At 44.6% G+C, this 19,309-nt stretch overlaps 1 protein-coding gene across 1 annotated transcript in view; it reads right to left on the reverse strand.

Annotated features, from left to right (window-relative positions):
- LOC129706129 (adiponectin receptor protein 2-like) overlaps positions 1–18,728 on the reverse strand; it is a 42,045-nt gene extending 23,317 nt beyond the window's left edge. The window contains exons 1-2 of the mRNA XM_055650130.1: positions 18,614–18,728; positions 15,912–16,152 (exon numbers count right to left, since the gene is read on the reverse strand). Of these exons, the coding sequence (XP_055506105.1) occupies positions 15,912–16,001 (90 nt within the window). The 5' untranslated portion in view covers positions 16,002–16,152; positions 18,614–18,728. The remainder of the gene's footprint in view (positions 1–15,911; positions 16,153–18,613) is intronic.
- Positions 18,729–19,309: the final 581 nt, after the last annotated feature.

Raw genomic sequence — 19,309 nt, forward strand, 5'->3', positions numbered from 1 at the left:
ATTGTCAGTGTACAGTACAGAGACAACGACAAGGAACTGTGTGCGCACACGCAGGCAAAGACTGGCTGCAAGGATATCCAGAGACTGCCAGTGTTGCCTCTTCAAGCCTAAAGCTGAGCCACCAGGAAGAAACCCCGAGACTGCCAGCGCCTGCTCTTGAGGCAAGGGTGAAATGCAGGAAGAAGCCCAAAATCACCACACTTCCTCCTTCGAAGACCAGGACTATGTTGCTGGGACAAGCCAGAGATCACCAGCATCATCGCACATGTGCTCCAACGGTGCAGGACAGTGAACCAAATATGGCCCTGGACTTTCATACTACTGTAAATAAAATATCACACAAGTTCACCCTACTGTGTCAGTGTGGTCACTGCTGAACCCAGCATCCTCCCCGACACCACAATGCATTTGGATAGATAGGGGCTGATCAGCGAGTCAAAATGGTTTTGTACATGGGTGATTGTGTCTAACAAATCAGATGTTTTTTTGAAGAAATGACCAAAAGGGTTGATTAGGGAAAAGCCAAAGACATTTTCTACATGGACTTAAGCAAAGCATTTGATTAGGTTCCTCATGGTTGGCTGCTCTGAAAGGTTAGATTGCATGGGATACAGGGAGAGTTAGCCAACTGGACACAATTGTCTCTATCGAAGGAGGCAGAGGATGGTGGTGGTAGCATGTGACAAGTGGTATGCATCAAGGATCGGTGCTGGGCCCTTTGCTGTTTGTGGTTTATAGCAATGTATGTTTGCAGATGACACTAAAATGGGCGGTATCATAGCAAAGATAGTTATCAAAAAATACAACTGAATGATTAATGGAGTTTAATGCAGATAAGTGCAAGGCGTTGCATTTTGGAAAGTCAAACCAGGGCAGAACCTTCAGTGAATGGCAGAGTACAGTTTGTATATAGAGCAGAGGATGTAGCAGTGCAGGTACATAGTTCCTTGAAAGTAGCATTACAGGTAGATAGGATGGTCATTTCGATTATACTAGCTTTCATTAGTCAGGGCATTGAATATAGAATCAAAGAACAGCAGATAGTAGTGAATATCAATGTTGGGATATTGCGGTCCCCTTCCTCCACCCTAGTCATTTACCATGTTCTGCAAATGGGATCCCTCTTGAGATCACACCTTCCCTAGCCAACAACGAGCCTACCAGGGCTCCACTCTGCCCAAAGTAATTTGTTGCCAGCCCCGATTGGTCTTGGTCTTTTCTTACCTCTAGCTTATCGTCACCCCCCACTTTCAGTCTGAAGGAACCCAAGCGAATGTCACCCATCCTTTTTTCCCCAGAGATGCTGCCTGACCAGATGAGTTACTTTGTCTATCTTTGTTATGGTAATTATACAAGACATTGGTGAGACCATATTTGCAGTATTGCTCAGTTTTGGTCACCCTGCTATAGGAAGGATGTTGTTAAGCTGGAAAGAGTACAGAGAAGACTTGGAGGTTGCCAGGACTGGATGGCCTGAGCTATAGGGAGAGGTTGAGCAGAGTACGACTTTATTCCTTGGGCTGAGTGGTAATATAACAGGTGCATATGATCATGATGGGAATAGATCATGCACAGAATCTTTTACCCAGAGTAGGAGAATCAAGAACCAGGGGACATAGTTTCAAGGAGAGAGGGGAAATACTTAATAGAAACCCGAGGGGCAACATTCCCCACACAGTGGTGGGTATGCGGAACTAGCTGCCAGAGGTAGTTGAGGCAAGTACTATAATATTTAAGACATTTGGATATAGATAATAAAGGTTGAGGGATAAGGGCCAAATGCAGGCAGGTGGGACAAGTGTAGAGATGGAAGCATGGGCAAGTTGGGCCGAAGGGCCAGTTTCCGTTCTCTATGAATCTAAATAGGGCAAGGTGGTAATGAGTTGATAATAACTTATCAACTTTATCAACCAGCAGCTAAGTGACAACAATCAAGCTAACCGTACTATCAAGCCACACTGCTCAATGATAATCTATTTACCAATACACACAAGGAACAGCAGATGTAGGAATATTAAACAAAAAAAAGTGCTGAGGTCTCAGCGGATCAGGCAGCATCTTTTGGAGGAAATGGATAACCACATTGTGGGTCGAATCCTTCTTCCGACTGACTGTAGCGGGGAGAGTAGGAATCAGAGGGGCGGCTAAAGGAACTCACAGAACATCCATCGGAGAGAAGAGGAGACCTTCAGAGTAGGCATACCTGGAGGTTTTGCAATGAAAATAGACATGGAATTACAGATGCTATTGAACTTCTTGAGCAAAAACATAAAATGCTGGAGTAACTCAACAGGTCAGGCAGCATCTCTGGTGGACAGTATGGCTTGATAATCAGTCTGAAGGAGGATTCTGACCAGAAACACCACCTATCCATGTTCTCCAGAAATACTGCTTGACCCACTGTTATTCCAGCATCTCATGTCCGTTTGTGTGTACCAGCATCTGCAGTGTCGATTCTGCATTTTAACACTGCTAGCTTTTGTCAGCACTTTCCTGCTGATTAGTGAAGTTCTTATCAGCCCATTGCCACCTTAACCCTATGTGTGCCCAGCCATTCCAGATAAATTTTTGTGTAAATTTGTATGTCCTTCAGTCACGAGATACTATGCCTCATAATAGTCTTGCTCCATACAAAAGGTAAATAGGAGAAACTTAATGAAAGTGATTATGTTGACATTAAAGCAGCATTCAGCAGATTTTCTAGAGAACATATTTTCTAGAGAAATTGCATTATTACTATTACTGCAAAGAGTTTAGTGACTTTTAGTAACTGCATAAGAGTGTCTTTGAAAAAAATTCCCAAATAACTTGAAATATAGATTTAAAAATGGAAACAGTATTTGCCAATATTAAAGTTTTTGCCAAGCATCTGTAGAGCACAATGAAGCAATTTTTCGGTAAACTGTTGAAATAGACAAAGACACGAGACTGCAAATCTCATTGAAATCTTGAGCAAAAACAAACTGTCGGAAAAACCCAGTGGGTCAGACAACACCCATGTAGGGCCATGGACAGATGATGTTTTGGGCCAGGACCCTTCTTCGGGCGAGTAATAAATTAACTTAAAATAAATTATGTTAATTTACTCCAAAAAAAAAAGAGAACTAAAAGCAAGTCCTAAAATACCAACGAGGATGCAGATAATTTAGAAAACAAAAACTTAAAAAAAACACCACACATAACTACAATTCTCATACAGGTGCACAACCTTTTATCCGAAAGCCTTGGGACCAGACACTTTTCGTAATTCAGAATTTGTCGGTCTTCGGAATGGAAATTTTTTAGCGTAGATTTTAATGGCTGGCTCAGTGGTAGAGTGCTCGGCTCATATCCGCAAGGTCGCGAGTTTGCGCCTTGATCCCGGCAGTTACTCGGTCGCGAGTTTGAGTCTTCAATGTCGTTTTTTCTTGCAGAATAAATGTCTGTATGAAATGCAGTGTGTTGAATGAATTCCTGAATTTGTAAATGTGCCCGCAGCATTGAATCACCTCTCGCACTCATGTCACCCTAGCGGGGCTACATGCCCTTAGGCGGCCTAGCTCGGGGATTCTTGAATCCCCGAGCTAGGTCGGGAGTTTGCGCCTCGATCCTGGCAGTTACTCGGTCGCGAGTTTGAGTCTTCAGTGTAGTTTTTTCTTGCAGAATAAATGTTTGTATGAAATGCAGTGTAGGAGAGGTGTACTGACTGTGTGGGCAGAACTTTGGAAGTGATTGCCCACCAGTCTAAAAAGCCGCTGTGTCTCCCTGTCCCTGGGATAGCAGGGGGCGATCAAACAGCACAATACCCCCCTCCCCCTCCAACTCCAGAGGAATCCGCTCCCCGATGGGCCCCCACGCCGGTGCAATGAGCGGGGAGCTGGAGAGGGGAGGGAAGGGGTCACACACATGGCCGGGAAGCAGAGGGGTGTAGGTGGGATGAAACTGAAGGGAGCGACAATCTGCTGCTGCCTGCACGCCGAGTTAAAACGTTCCCACGCAAGACTCACGATACACTGTGTATCGTGAGTCTACCGTGGGAACTTTTTAACTCAGCGGGCAGGCAGCAGCATATTGTCAATTATTAACCCTCCCGCGCAATATACTCTCACCTTCTCTTTTATGAATGGGGATTTAGTTCCCCTTTCTTCGAGGACCGACCGGTGGTTCCGCTGTCACCTCTGCGGGCCGCCCTTGGTGAACGTCCTGTCTCCCTGTCCCTGGAATAGTAGGGGGCGATCAAACAGCACAATACCCCCCTCCCCCTCCAACTCCAGAAGAATCCGCTCCCCGATGGGCCGCTACGGCGACAAGTGGCAGTTCGCCCACAGCCCGAGCTGCGCGACCCCAAGACCAAGATGTCCCTTGCAGACCATCAGCTTCTGCCCCTACACTGCGTGTTCCTCTGGAGTTGGAACGGGGCTGGGCTGGAGTTGCTGATCTGGGATCTCCGTGCTTGCAGTGGGCCTGGGGGGTCGGTGTCCAGATGAGGGGGCGCAGCTCGGGGAACGGCTTCTGGTGGTCCTGACGTCTCCGGCCAGTTTGCAGTTTTCCTCTGGTGTTGGAACGGGGCTGGGCTGCTGCTGGCTGTGGGTCTCTGGGATCTCCGTGCTTGCAGTGGGCCTGGGGGTCGGTGTCCCGTTGGTCCCAACGTCTCCGGTGACTGCACTGTGCTGCTAGCATCGCCGACTTGAAGACAGTGCAAAGCCCCCGCGCCGGTGCAATGAGCGGGGAGCTGGACAGGGGAGGGAAGGGGTCACACACATGGCCGGGAAGCAGAGGGGTGTAGGTGGGGTGAAACTGAAGGGAGCGACAATCTGCTGCTGCCTGCACGCCGAGTTAAAAAGTTCCCATGCAAGACTCACGATACACTGTGTATCGTGAGTCTACCGTGGGAACGTTTTAACTCAGCGGGCAGGTAGCAGCAGATTGTCAATTATTAACCCTCCCGCGCAATATACCCTCACCGTCTCTTTTATGAATGGGGATTTAGTTCCCCTTTCTTCGAGGACCGACCGGAGGTTCCGCTGTCACCTCTGCGGGCCGCCCTCGGTGAACGTTTTCAAGGACCTTTCTTCAAGGACCGAAAAAATGGCCGCTATTCGGAGGTTTTCGTTATTTGGATCTTCGGATAAAAGGTTGTGCACCTGTATTACAAATGTGCCATTTCTGCGTTCTGCGCATGCATGTTTTCCATTTTAACCCAAGAAACCTTTCAACTTGTTGCAAACACAACTTGATTTGAGGTTCCAGCTTGGTCAGGTCTAGATATGTAACATGTAATATATTTGGATTCCATACAAAGCAAAATATCATCCAGATGACACATAGGTGCAATAAGTAAGGATGTGAAAAATTGAGAGCACAAAATGAGGTTCCTGAATACCACGGTGTTGCGTGCAACGTCGAAAACAGGATTATCAAAGATTGAGCACACTGCTTTGAAATAAGTTACATATGGCATTGGTCAGATCACATCTGGAGTACTGTATGCAGCATTGGTTTCCTTACTTATGGAAGAATGTTCAAACATTGGATGGAGTTCAGAGGATTTGCTGGAATAATATCTGGAAAATGTAGATTATCTTGAGGGAAGGCTAGATTTGTATCTGCTCAAGTTTAGAAGACTGAGATGATCTGTAGGAAACAAGATCCAAAGGGGATTTTGACACGCGATGTAGAAAAATGTTGAAAAATAAAGAGTTGTGCATTTAAGACTAATGAAATGAGGTGGTTTCTCCACCACCCACTGAACCTCTAGAAGGCAGAGGTGAATCAATATTTGGCCTTATAAAATGCCAGAGCAGGCTTTAGGTACCGTTCCTAATGAGCAGACTTCCCAATTTGTATGTTTGCATGATGCAAAGGAAACTAAAATAAATGACAAATAATTTAATGTAGGCTTAATGTGCAATCTCTATTCTTAATTTATTTTTTGCTACAAATCTTATCCTCCTTTTCAAGATCTGGACAATCCCCACGTTACAGCCAATCAGATAATAAATTTGCCCTTACAGGATTCACAAATCATGACCCAAAAATTGAGATACAAAATAAAATTCATGGAATTCATATGAATAGTTAATAAAGACTTTTTAAGAAACTCGCGCTTCTTGCTACATATGCAGCATAATGCGGGGATGAGGTTTCCCTGTAGTCATAAATGATATTATACAAAATCTTGGATGTTGCCTTCAATTTTGATGTAATAACTTAAGATTCCTGAATATAGATTTTTTTGTTATAGGGCTAACAATAGCCCAGGCATTTGAATAACTAAAGAGCACATGATTGAATTTACGTGTAATGGCTTGGGAAATAGAAATAGTTTAAAAAGTGGCCATGAAGCTCCTTAAAATCAATGGGAAAGGGAAACCTCCCTCCTTTAACCATTGTAACTTGCATCGGTTCCTCTTATCACAATTGATTCTTGGCCTCTTTCTAAAATAAATAAGCATCTTGGTTGTTTTCAAATATGTAAGACAACACTGGTAAAGTTGATATTTAAAGTCTTCCCTGTTCAGAACATTTTATTTCAACGTTGGAAATAACTAATCTCTTAAGTATTTCTCTGGAGATTAGTAAATAATCAAGTTGAATCAAGATACATATGAACTGTGGTAATATTTCATCATGCTAGACATGTTACTATCTAGTATAACAAATGTTGGAAATTGACAGATCATGTTGCAGTGTTAATTTATACTTTTGTAGTGGCAGTTCCTCTTTCCCCCACTTCGCTGGAGTTGCCCTTTCCAAACATTTCATGTTGAATTGCATCATTTAATCATGTGATGACCTTTATACATACTGAACTTTGTTTCTAAAAGAATAAACTTAGTAATGTAATATGGGCTGTGTGCATATGAATGCGACTTGCATTTCATTTCGCATACTGTTGAAGGCTTAATGTACATCAAAGCACACATGTTTACATATAGTCTACACATAATCCAGTATCCTCAGAACTTTGGTGCTGCTGGACAGGCAGTTTTCCAAACTATTAGGTGCTATTCCTAATAATACCACACCACTATTTAAATTGATTTTCTTTCAAGTTACTTAGTAACTGTCCCAGCAGGGATATGAAAACAGTGGACCTGCTGTATGCCAATGCTAAAGAGGCATATAGCTCCATAGCCATTCCGCCATTGGGAAGTTCCAACCACAACCTGGTGCACCTTCTACCCAGATATAGGCCAATGATCCAGAGAGTGCCTGTGACCACAATGTCAGTGAGGAGGTGGTCACAGGAGGCCTGTGACGCTCTACAGGGCTGTTTTGAGGTCACACACTGGGACGCACTCTGTAGTCCCCACGGAGAACACATTGATGGACTCACAGACTGTGTTACGTGCTAAATAAAGTTCTATGTGGGCAACGTTGTCCCCGAGGTGACTGTACACAACATCAAGTCCTAGGTCACCAGTGACATAAAGGCCCTTTTCAACCAGAACAAGAATGGTGACAGGGAGGAGGTAAAACGGGTTCAGAAAGACCTGAAGGCGAGACTGAGACAGGGCAAGGATGACTACAGGAGGAAGCTGGAGCTGAAACTGCAGCAGAACAACACGAGGGATGTTTGGAGCGGTATGGGAAGCATTACAGGCTACAAGACCAGTGGCCTGGGGTAAGCAATCAGGACTGGGCCAATGAGCTAGACCCATTATTTATTTATTTTTTTAAAAATAGATTTGACAATGGGGCGTCTGCCCATCGTTCCCCCTGACAGACTCTCCCCCACATCCCCAATCTTTTCAACTTGTCACTTTAATTTCATGTTTCACGTATTTTGTGTTTTATGACTGTTGGCAGATCAATTTCCTTCCTGGGATAAATACATTTCTATCGTATCATAGCATAATAATGTTTTCACTGATCTAGGCGAGTTTAAAAATACTGCAGGAAACAAATTCCAGTGAGTTGAAAAGGAGTGTGTGAATTTGAGGGATGGGGTAAATTTAACAAGAGCATGCAAACAGGGTGCTGGTGTGTTTCCAAGGAGTGCTGGAAACAGAAGTCAGCCAAACTTGAAGGGAATGCAGGACATATCATCTGGGCACTTGATGATGAACCATTTTATGAAGAGCCAGATCCGAATCATCAAGATTTCCGATTAAATGGATTAGCAGATTTTACTGCAGTGGATTAACAGAAAAAGATGGTCCTAAATGCCTGCATGTGCACAAGATCTTTTTGTTGCACAAATTTTAATTCAAGCTATCACATCTATCTATCTATCTATCTATCTATCTATTTATCTATTTATCTATCTATTTATCTATCTATCTTTAAAACTCTGTGGCTGCCGCCTGCTGTCCGTCCGCCGGCTGCCTTTCTGCCTTTTGATTCGTTCCATCGTGTGATGTCACAATGCCCAATGCTCACAGATGTCCAATCGGAATGGATCATTTACATATGCCTTTGCACCAGCCCCAGCCCCAGCTGAACGTTCCATCGTGTGATGTCACAATGCCCAAAGACATTCTTGCCATAGAGGGAGTACAGAGGAGGTTCACCAGACTGATTCCTGGGATGTCGCGACTTTCATATGAAGAAAGACTGGATAGACTCGGTTTGTACTCGCTAGAATTTACAAGATTGAGGGGGGGGGGGATCTTATAGAATCTTATGTTTCCCTCTCCTCACCCCTCTCCCACCCATCCCTCCCTCCCCCACCCCCTTCACTCTCTACCCCACCCCATTCCCTCTCCCCCGCCCCCTTCCCCCAACCCTTCTGTCCCTCTTCCACCACTCCCCCTACGCCTCCCTCCTCACTCTTCCACTTCTCTCCCCCTTCCCCCTCCACTATCCCTCCCCACCCTTTCCCCTCTCCCCCTCCCTCCCTATCCCCACATCTCTCTCCCCATCCCCCTCTCTCACCCTACCCCGCTCTCCTTTCCCTCCCAAATCCCAGTTGTCTCTGTACTGTACACTGACAATGACAATTAAAATTGAATCTGAATCTGAATCGGTCCCGTTTCCTCCTCCTCCCCCCACTCACTCCCCTCTTCTCACCCCCCCCACCCCCACCCCCACCTGTGTGTTTGGGAGGTGGTTAATGTGAGTGTGATGCCGCAGCTCCCCCCCCCGCAAACGCCGTTGGGGAAACAGACCAACGGGTCTGCACTTGGTCTAGTTATTATATAAAACTGTGTGGCTGCCGCCGTCCGTCCTTTCTTCGTTTTGATTCGTTCCATCGTGTGATGTCACAATGCCCAATGTTGACATATGTCCAATCGAAATGGATTAATTTACATATGCCTTTGCAGGAGCACCAGCACCTGGTGAACGTTCCATCTTGTGATGTCACAATGCCCAAAGACAGTCTTGCCATAGAGTACAGAGAAGGTTCACCAGACTGATTCCTGGGATGTCAGGACTTTCATATGAAGAAAGACTGGATAGACTAGGTTTGTACTCGCTAGATTTTAGAAGATTGAGGGGGGATCTTATAGAAACTTACAAAATTCTTAAGGGGTTGGACAGGCTAGATGCAGGAAGATTGTTCCAGATGTTGGGGAAGTCCAGAACAAGGGGTCACAGTTTAAGGATAAAGGGGGAAAGATTGTTTTGTTAGAAATAAACAACACCTGCTCTTACTGCAGCATGAATGTTCCCAATAAATTATCAGCCCACGTCCAGTTTATTCCTGAATGGCATGTGTCAGATGTAAAGGAGTAAAGAATTGTTGAAACAGCAAGAATTGTTGAGATTAGAAATTTGTCCTGAAACTCCACTGCCATGTCTAGGGCTGAGATGACTACTCATCAGAAATTGGTGGTAGACAAAAAATGCTGGAGAAACTAGTGTTTTGTATTGGGTTTTTTTTAATTATTATTGACACATGTACTGATAGAGAGTACAAAAGTGAAAATAAATTGCTTTGTGTGCAATCCAGGCAAATCGTAACATATGCAAGTAAATCAAGGTAGCATAAGCAAGTAAAAGAATGCAGACTATAGTATTACAGCCGCTTAGAAAGTATTGATTTTTAAAAGTGCAATGGCCCCAATAAGGTAGTTCAGAAGATGAGAAATTCATTCTGATCAAAAGTTATGCATGTTTCATCGTCATATTTCCCAGTAGAACAATGAAATTATTACTTGCTGCAGCACAACAGCATATGAGAGGTTAAAGAGTCAGATAAACAGAAAAAAAGCTATCTTGAATCTGGCGGTGTGTGCTTTCATGCTGTTGTATCTTGTGATTGATCGGGGGGGGGGAGAAGCATGTGGAGCGAGTGCTCCTTTGGATTACATTGGCTACTTTTACCAGACAGCGTCAAGTGTCGTTGGAGTCCATGGGGGGGGGGGGGGGAAGAACCTGTTTTGCTCGAGATTGGACTCCGTTATTTTTGCAATTTATTGCAGCCACCGTACCAAGCTGTGATGCATCCCAATATGTTTTTATGTTGCATCTATAAAATATTGATAAGAATTATTGGAGACCTGCCGAATTTCCTTGCCATTCTGAGGAAGAGGCATAGCGTGCTTTTGGCTGTAAGGTCAATGTGGTTGAACTTGGACAAATTGTTGGTGATACCTAAACCTAGAAACTTGAGCATCTCGACCATCTCCATTTCAACACCACTGATACAGAAAGGGAGGCGTACTCCATCATGCTTCCTGAAGTCAATGATCAGCTCCTTTGTTTTGTTGGTGTCAAGGGAGAGGTTGGTATCTTGACATCATGCTACTAAGCTCCCCATCTCCTCTCTGTACTCCCTTTCGTCACTGTTTGAGATTCAATGCACTATGGTGGTGTCATCTGTAAATTTGTACATGGAGTTAGAGCATAATTTGGCCAGAGCTGTGTATAAAAGGAATAGTTCACAACATTGCAGGCACCAATGTCGATCATTATTGTGGAGGTTTTGTCACCTATCCCAACTGATTATGGTTTTGCACTTTGTGTCAGTTGCATTCTCCACCATACTTGCCCAATTCAGTTCCCCAATCTACTGATAACAACAAACCATAAAGGTTCTTGCCCAATTCAGTGCCACAATCTACTGATAACAACAAACCATAAAGGTTCTGATAGGCACAGTACTAGTCATAGTTATAACGAGTATAAAGTTATCTACCACTGGGTTACTGAAGGGCCCATAACTTGAAATGAATGAATCAACCTTTGAATTAACTTTCATACAAAAGAGGGGTTGATGGCTGCTAAATGTAACTTTGAATATGCAAACTACATGAAGATACAGCTGTGTATTTCCTTAAAAACTCAGGAGTTACACAAGTCAGGCAATGTCAGCAATGCAAAATTTGATATTAAAAACATAACTTTCCCATTATGATGTGTAAAACATAACCTTTACATACCAACTCTTACATTAGTCCATAGCACAAAGGATAGACCACGCATTTGCTCATATTTGTGTTGCTATTCAGCAAGCCCACAGACAATCTTATACAAAACTATTTTCCTGCACTATTAGCATATCCATCGATTTCTCTACTAATCAGAAATCATTCAAATACTGCTGAATGCAATCAATGAATTCTGACGTGGAGCGTGAACACCTCTGCGCTGCTGAAAAAGGTCCAGCAGAGACGGCACTTCCTGAGGGTCCTCAGGAAAAATAACATAGAAACATAGAAACATAGAAATTAGGTGCAGGAGTAGGCCATTCGGCCCTTCGAGCCTGCACCGCCATTCAACATGATCATGGCTGATCATCCAACTCGGTATCCCGTACCTGCCTTCTCTCCATACCCCCTGGTCCCCTTAGCCACAAGGGCCACATCTAACTCCCTCTTAAATATAGCCAATGAACTGGCCTCAACTACCCTCTGTGGCAGAGAGTTCCAGAGATTCACCACTCTCTGCGTGAAAAAAGTTCTTCTCATCTCGGTTTTAAAGGATTTCCCCTTTATCCTTAAGCTGTGAATATGACTGAGACTGAGACAGAGACTGCTGCTGTCCTTTTATCGGTGCTCCATTGAGAGCATCCTAACATACTGTGTATGCGTATGGTACACCAGCTGCACAGCGGCTCAGAGGAAAGCACTCCAGAGGGCCATTGACAACGCCCAGAGGATTGTCGGCTGCCCTCTCCTTACCTTGGAGGACTTACACAGTTCCCGCTGCATCAAAAAATCCCAGAGTATTATAAAGGACATTTCCCACCCCGGACACTTCCTGTTTGAACTGTTGCCGTCAGGCAGACGGTACAGATCTACAAGGACAAGCAGACTTAAAAACTGTTTTTACCCCACTGCCATAAAGGCACTAAATGTAGCCGCCAAGGAACGCAAGGGCGATACAGGTGCACAACCTTTTATCCGAAAGCCTTGGGACCAGACACCTTTCGTAATTCCGAATTTGTCGGTCTTCGGAATGGAAATTTTTTTGCGTAGATTTTAATGGCTGGCTCAGTGGTAGAGTCGGCTCATATCCGCAAGGTCGCGAGTTTGCGCCTTGATCCCGGCAGAAGAAGTTGGAGCGGGGCTGGGCTGGGCTGCTGCTGGCTGTGGGTCTCTGGGTTCTCCGTGCTTGCGGTGGGCCTGGTGCACTGACCTGCAGCCATCGCCTGCAGCCATCGCCGTCGTGAAGACAGTACAAAGCCCCCACGCCGGTGCAATGAGCGGGGAGCTGGAGAGGGGAGGGAAGGGGTCACACACATGGCCGGGAAGCAGAGGGGTGTAGGTGGGGTGAAATTGAAGGGAGCGACAATCTGCTGCTGCCTGCACGCCGAGTTTAAAAGTTCCCACGCAAGACTCACGATACACTGTGTATCGTGTCTACCGTGGGAACTTTTTAACTCAGCGGGCAGGTAGCAGCATATTGTCAATTATTAACCCTCCCGCGCAATATACTCTCACCTTCTCTTATATGAATGGGGATTTAGTTCCCCTTTCTTCGAGGACCGACCGGAGGTTCCGCTGTCACCTCTGCGGGCCGCCCTCGGTGAACGTCCTGTCTCCCTGTCCCTGGGATAGTAGGGGGCGATCAAACAGCACAATACCGCCCTCCCCCTCCCCCTCCAACTCCAGAGGAATCCGCTCCCCGATGGGCCGCTACGGCGACAAGTGGCAGTTCGCCCACAGCCCGAGCTGCGCGACCCAAGAACAAGAAGTACCTTCCACACCATCAGCTTCTGCCCATACACTGCGTGTTCCTCTGAAGTTGGAACAGGGCTGGGCTGGAGTTGCTGATCTGGGATCTCCGTGCTTGCAGTGGGCCTGGGGGTCGGTGTCCCGATGAGAGGGCGCAGCTCGGGCTGTGGGCGAACTGCCACTTGTCGCCGTAGCGGCCCATTGGGGAGCGGCTTCTGGTGGTCCTGACGTCTCCGGCCAGTTTGCAGTTTTCCTCTGGAGTTGGAACGGGTCTGGGCTGCTGCTGGCTGTGGGTCTCTGGGATCTCCGTGCTTGCGGTGGGCCTGGGGGTCGGTGTCCCGTTGGTCCTGACGTCTCCGGTGACTGCACTGCGCTGCTAGAATCGCCGACGTGAAGACAGTGCAAAGCCCCCGCGCTGGTGCAATGAGCGGGGAGCTGGAGAGGGGAGGGAAGGGGTCACACACATGGCCGGGAAGCAGAGGGGTGTAGGTGGGGTGAAACTGAAGGGAGCGACAATTTGCTGCTGCCTGCACGCCGAGTTAAAAAGTTCCCACGCAAGACTCACGATACACTGTGTATCGTGTCTACCGTGGGAACTTTTTAACTCAGCGGGCAGGTAGCAGCATATTGTCAATTATTAACCCTCCCGCGCAATATACCCTCACCTCTTTTATGAATGGGGATTTAGTTCCCCTTTCTTCGAGGACCAACCGGAGGTTCCGCTGTCACCTCTGCGGGTCGCCCTCGGTGAACGTTTTCAAGGACCTTTCTTCAAGGACCGAAAAAATGGCCGCTATTCGGAGGTTTTCGTTATTTGGATCGTCGGATAAAAGGTTGTGCACCTGTACATACTAAGGGACTGTGGTACACTGTGAAATCGACAGAAGGATGTAGGGTTGGGTGTTTATGCGTGCTATTTTCATGATATTTATTTTAGTTGTTTATCTTTTTTTAATATTTTACCTTGTATGTATCGTTAGCTTTTAGAAATGTTTGAATGGTGCACTGACTGGCTGACATTTTTAAATTTCGTTGTACATGGTTCATGTTACAATGACAATAAAGAAACTATTCTATTGTATTCTAATTCCAGGGTTTACTTTTAAATTGTAACCCATTGTTAGAGAAACAAATCATGCTGCTGGACCAGAACATTCAGCCCCCCCAACCTGCTCTGCCATTTACAATGAGCATCCATCTCAATATCACATTCCCACTTGTCAATGCTTCTCCCATCTAGATATTTATCCATCTCCTGATTAAATATATTTAGCAACTTGGCCTCCACAGTCCTCTGTGATATCAACTTCCACAGGTTCACCATCCTGTGAGTGAAACAAATTCTCCACAGAAATCCCACTCAAGAGTAATCAGAAAACTTCAAAATAGTACTCCACCAACCCCACCCCCCCAAATAAAAATCTCAAATTATTGCATTATAATATGAACCAGGTGAGGCCTAAGCACTGATCTCTGCATTAGCTCGTGGATTATCACCTGGCAGGCCAAAATATGCACCTTTATTCCCAAAATATTTCCCGTTTGTCAATTAATTTTTAATGCATACCAATATATTACACTCAATATCTCACACTTTTTACACATTAACTTTTTATATAAAGCGAGTACACCACATTCATTGGCTTTCTCTTATCCATTTTACCAACCTGTCCAGAAGATTTGTCAAACAAACTCCATTTCAGTAATCCACATTAACTTTGGCTGAACTTATTGATATTTTCCCTAAGTATCTCATCTAACCATCCTTATAATCTGAAGAAGGGTCTCGACCCAAAACATCACCCATACTTTCGCTCCAGAGATGCTGCCTGTCCTGCCGAGATACTCCAGCTTTTTGTGTCTATCTTTGGTTTAAACCAGCATCTGCAGTTCCTTCCTACACACTCTTCTTCTTCCAACCTCCAGAAAACAGAGCACAAGCCTCTCACTCTTTATATGACAGGCCTATCGTACCAGGAACCAGAATGATAATTTTTTTGGTCCTCCCCTCTCTCTCTCTCTCTCTCTAGCAAGGATAACAGCCTTTTGGTGAGACGACAAAAACTGTATACAATTTTTCACATTTTGTCCACCACGTGGAATTACACGTCTTCAAAGAATATATTTGAGACAATTATATAGTAAAGCAACCTCAAGACTGCAGCATTTTAAACTCGAGAATATTAGAAACTAATACTCATCTCACATCAAGTGGATGCATACATTTTAAAAAATATTGCTATGTAACAATTTGGATATTTTTCACATTTAGAATATCAATTTCAATCAAAACACATGAAACAACTGAAGCAAAATTAAAAGCTATAATGCACAATAAAAGTTAAACATTAAGTAACTTATTTATTTTTGTGCGCTTAACACTGGATATTTCAGGATACACTAAGAACATAGCCAACACCGGGACCAATGGTCCAGATACATAAATTCCAATGTTAGTGAAGGAATTTAATTCAAATAATTAAATCTGGAATTAAATCTTAGTGCCAGTATGGCAACTTTGACCACTAAATGTTTATCAAACAAATAATTGATTTGATTTAATTCGAGTTCATCTAGGAATGCTCCAATTCTTATCCTGACTGGCGCATGTGTGACTCTGGACTTACCAATGTGGTTAACACTTGTAACCTCAGTACTGGTACAATTGGGAATGAACAATAAATGCCCACAACATACACGTCTCACAAAAAGAAAAAATCCAGACCTTCGTCGATCAATAAACTCAAATGTAATTTAAAATGCATTTGAAATCTTCCAACATGCAATTTAATCAAACATTATTTTAAGAGCACATTATTGACTAAATAGCAATGCCCAGAGTTACCAATTTATTTTTATACTTACATCCAACAAATCAGAATCATGATTTACAAGAGGATTCACTTCTTTCAACTCTGAGCTTGGGGTGTTACACTGTTTTTCTTCAGATGACATCAGGTATCCTACGCTTTCCTTCCGATGCCTTAAGCCCAAGCTCGGGTTCTCGTTTAATCGTGGGCCTTCCAGCTTGTTAATAATAAAAAGTTCGTCTTTAAAGTAAAAAAAGGTTTCTTGTGTGCAATGAAGTGCAGTTGAATCCAAAACCCTGTTCAGAATAAAAATAAACAAATTAAATTTTCTGAGCTATTTCATTTAAATACATTGATATTGTGATTATTTTTGCTAATCTATGCAAACGAAAAAGAGCGACTTTCTCTAAAGTGTTGATGAATGAGTTCAAACTTGAGTAAGCTTAAAAGGGTAGTACCGTGCAATAGTTACCACCAGTAACCATGGATCATGTGGTTAGATTTTACAAATCAAGAGTTACCAAACAAGTCTTTGGAAAGCTTTCTAGATTCTTATGGATGCTCATTAATAACAAGGACCTTGCACATTTTTCTCCTGCCCTTACCAGGAGAGTGAAGCCAATTGTAGCAACCCCGACACAATCAACTCTCACCTCGATTAGAATCAGACCTCAGATCCAAGGTGACCATGTCATTGCATTTCACTGGTAAAACACAAGCAGAGATGTGTATACAAACATAGGCATCATCACCTTAAAACAAGGCCAATGTTTTACCACCACCATCTATTGTCACATCACTGTCTTTAACATTCAGTACAAGATGAGATGTTTTCTCCAACTGAAGATTCGCAATGGGGGGGGTTAGTCTTATTTTTGCTAATTACATCATATCGAATCTCAAGCTGAACTTCTGACAACATCTCTGTGTCATCAACAGGGCTGCACAAGACAAATTCTATATGTAATCCAACTTCACCACACTTCATACAGTGCCCTTCATAATGTTTGGAACAAAGACCCATCATTTGTTTATTTGCCTCTGTACTCCACAATCTGAGATTTGTATTAGGAAAGAAAAACATCACATGTGGTTAAAATGCACATGGTCAGTTTTTAATAAAAGCCATTTTTATACATTTTGGTTTAACCATGTAGAAATTACAGCAGTGTAATTAGCCCCCCTTCCCCCCCCCCCATTTCAATCCATATAAAAAAAATGAGATATTAAGTTGCCACCCTCAAACAAAGTTGCTCATTGCGATGAAAATGCAGCTCCATAGAAAAATAGGTGCAGGAGTAAGCCATTCTGCCCATCTAGCCAGCTTCGCCATTCAATATGATGGTGGCTGATCATCCAAAATCAGTGCCACTGCTTTTTCTCAATATGTAGGGTGTGAGAACAAAGGGGATGAAAGATAGGCAAAAAAAACAACTTTCTTAAATGCAATGGGACAAAGAGTTTGAGAAATGTCCAGTTAATGAGGCATACAATATGCTTACTTTCATCGTTTAGAGAGTATAATGCAAAAGTTCTGACCTATGTCATAACTTTACAAAACACTGATTAGACTACATTTGGAGAATTGTGTATATCTATGATCATCATACTATAGGAAGGATGTCGTTGGAGGACTTCACTTCACTGAAATACTTAGTTATGGTTTGGGAGATGCATGACCCAATAGGGTCAAACAAAATTACAAGAGGTATACAATACACAGTCAGAATCTTGTTTCTCCCATGGTATCAAAAATAAGTCTTGGGTTTAAGATGAAGACAAGGATGCAGACCTAAACAGGCAAATGGGATTAGTGTAAATGGGCAAAATGTTCAGAATGGACGTGGCAGGCCAAAGGTCCCATTTCTGTGCCATGTAATTCTGACTCATATCTGTAACACTGTAAAGTTGCACAGTCAAAATAATTGCACAATCCCATGTGCACCACACCAACATGAAAAACCGGCAAGATTCAAGAGTTTATTGTCAGGTGTCCCAGATAGGACAACGAAATTCTTGCTTTGCTTTCAGCACAACAGAATATTGCAGGCATAAATAATACAGAACAGATCAGTGTGTCCATATACACACACACACACACACACAAATAAGCATATAAAGTGACATTCTCCTTGTGTTGGATCCCGCTCTCCGGTAAACTAGTGCTCCCTCCCTAAAGTGACAAGTTTGACCAAAAGCTGGAAGCAGTAATCCAAGACTGGCTCTGTGTGCACATGGGGCATCATGTCGCTCAGTTTACCCCCCCCTCCCCCTCCCTCCCTATTACACGAACCCCATTCTCTCAGACAGACAGACAGACTGCCTGCCACCTGTCGCTCTGCACCTACAGTCAGTCAAGTCAAGCCAGGCCAGGCCAACACAAGCTGGCGCTCCAGACCCGCAACTCGAGATCCCGGGTGGGGGGGACGGGGACGGGGGTGACAAGGGGGGGGGGGGGGGGGGGTTGACGGACCGGACCCGCCGCCGCTACCGCTCGCGCCTCAGCCCCGGTGTCGGTTGACGGCCTCACTGTCTCGCGCGTCCCCCCCTCGTCAGTTGCTGCTGCTCCTCCTCGGGCCGACGGGCGGGCGGACCGGCCTCAACAACAATGAACCAACAACGGGCTCCAGACACCGGCTGCTACCGATCCCATCCGCTCGCCTTACTTGCTGTGTGAGTAAGCGTCATCCACTCACGCTATATATTATTATTATTATTATTGAAAGACATCTGGGTGCGGCGAGCCGGCTACGTTACCTGTCTCTGTCCGTGTGTCCGCCCGCCTGCCTGCCTGCCGGCCGCCTCGGTCAGGGCGCTACAGGCTCCACCCGCCGCCGCTCCTCACCCTCACCGCCGCCGCCGCCGTTCTCCCGTTTGCTTTGACTCCGTTGCTCCGTAGCGTCAGACATCTCCTGAGCAGCCCGCGGCCAATAGGCGCGCGCCGTTCGCGCCACGTGCCGCACCGCTTCCTCCCGGAGAGGTCGCCGGAAGCGGAAATGCGCGCCCGAGCCTTCTGGGAGTTGTAGTTCCAGCTGTTTAGGTAAACATTGTGTTATTTTAATCAAAGATTTTAATGTCTTTTTTGGCTATTGAGACTCCATCTGGTGATTTGTTTTTTTTCCATTGAAATGCTTGGAATCAACACACGGTTAAACATTATTATACGTTATATATTTCATATGCAGTCTCAATTAATTGAAAGGGAAATGGTAAGAGATCCACTCCAGAGGATTAGCAAAGAGTCTCAACAGTTTTGTTCAATGTGTGCAAAGAGGAACTGCACATGCTGGTTTCAACCGAAATTAGACACAAAAAGCTGGAGTTACTCAGCGGGTCAGGCAGCATCTCTGGAGAAAAAGAATAGGTTATGTTTCGGATCAGTGGCGGACTGGGTCTAAAAATATTGGTTGCCAGGGGACAAAGGGGGCCCACTTCATCAGGGGCCCACATGAT

The sequence above is a fragment of the Leucoraja erinacea genome, chromosome 19 (genome assembly GCF_028641065.1).
Source record: "Leucoraja erinacea ecotype New England chromosome 19, Leri_hhj_1, whole genome shotgun sequence".
NCBI classification, from domain to species: Eukaryota; Metazoa; Chordata; class Chondrichthyes; order Rajiformes; family Rajidae; genus Leucoraja; species Leucoraja erinaceus.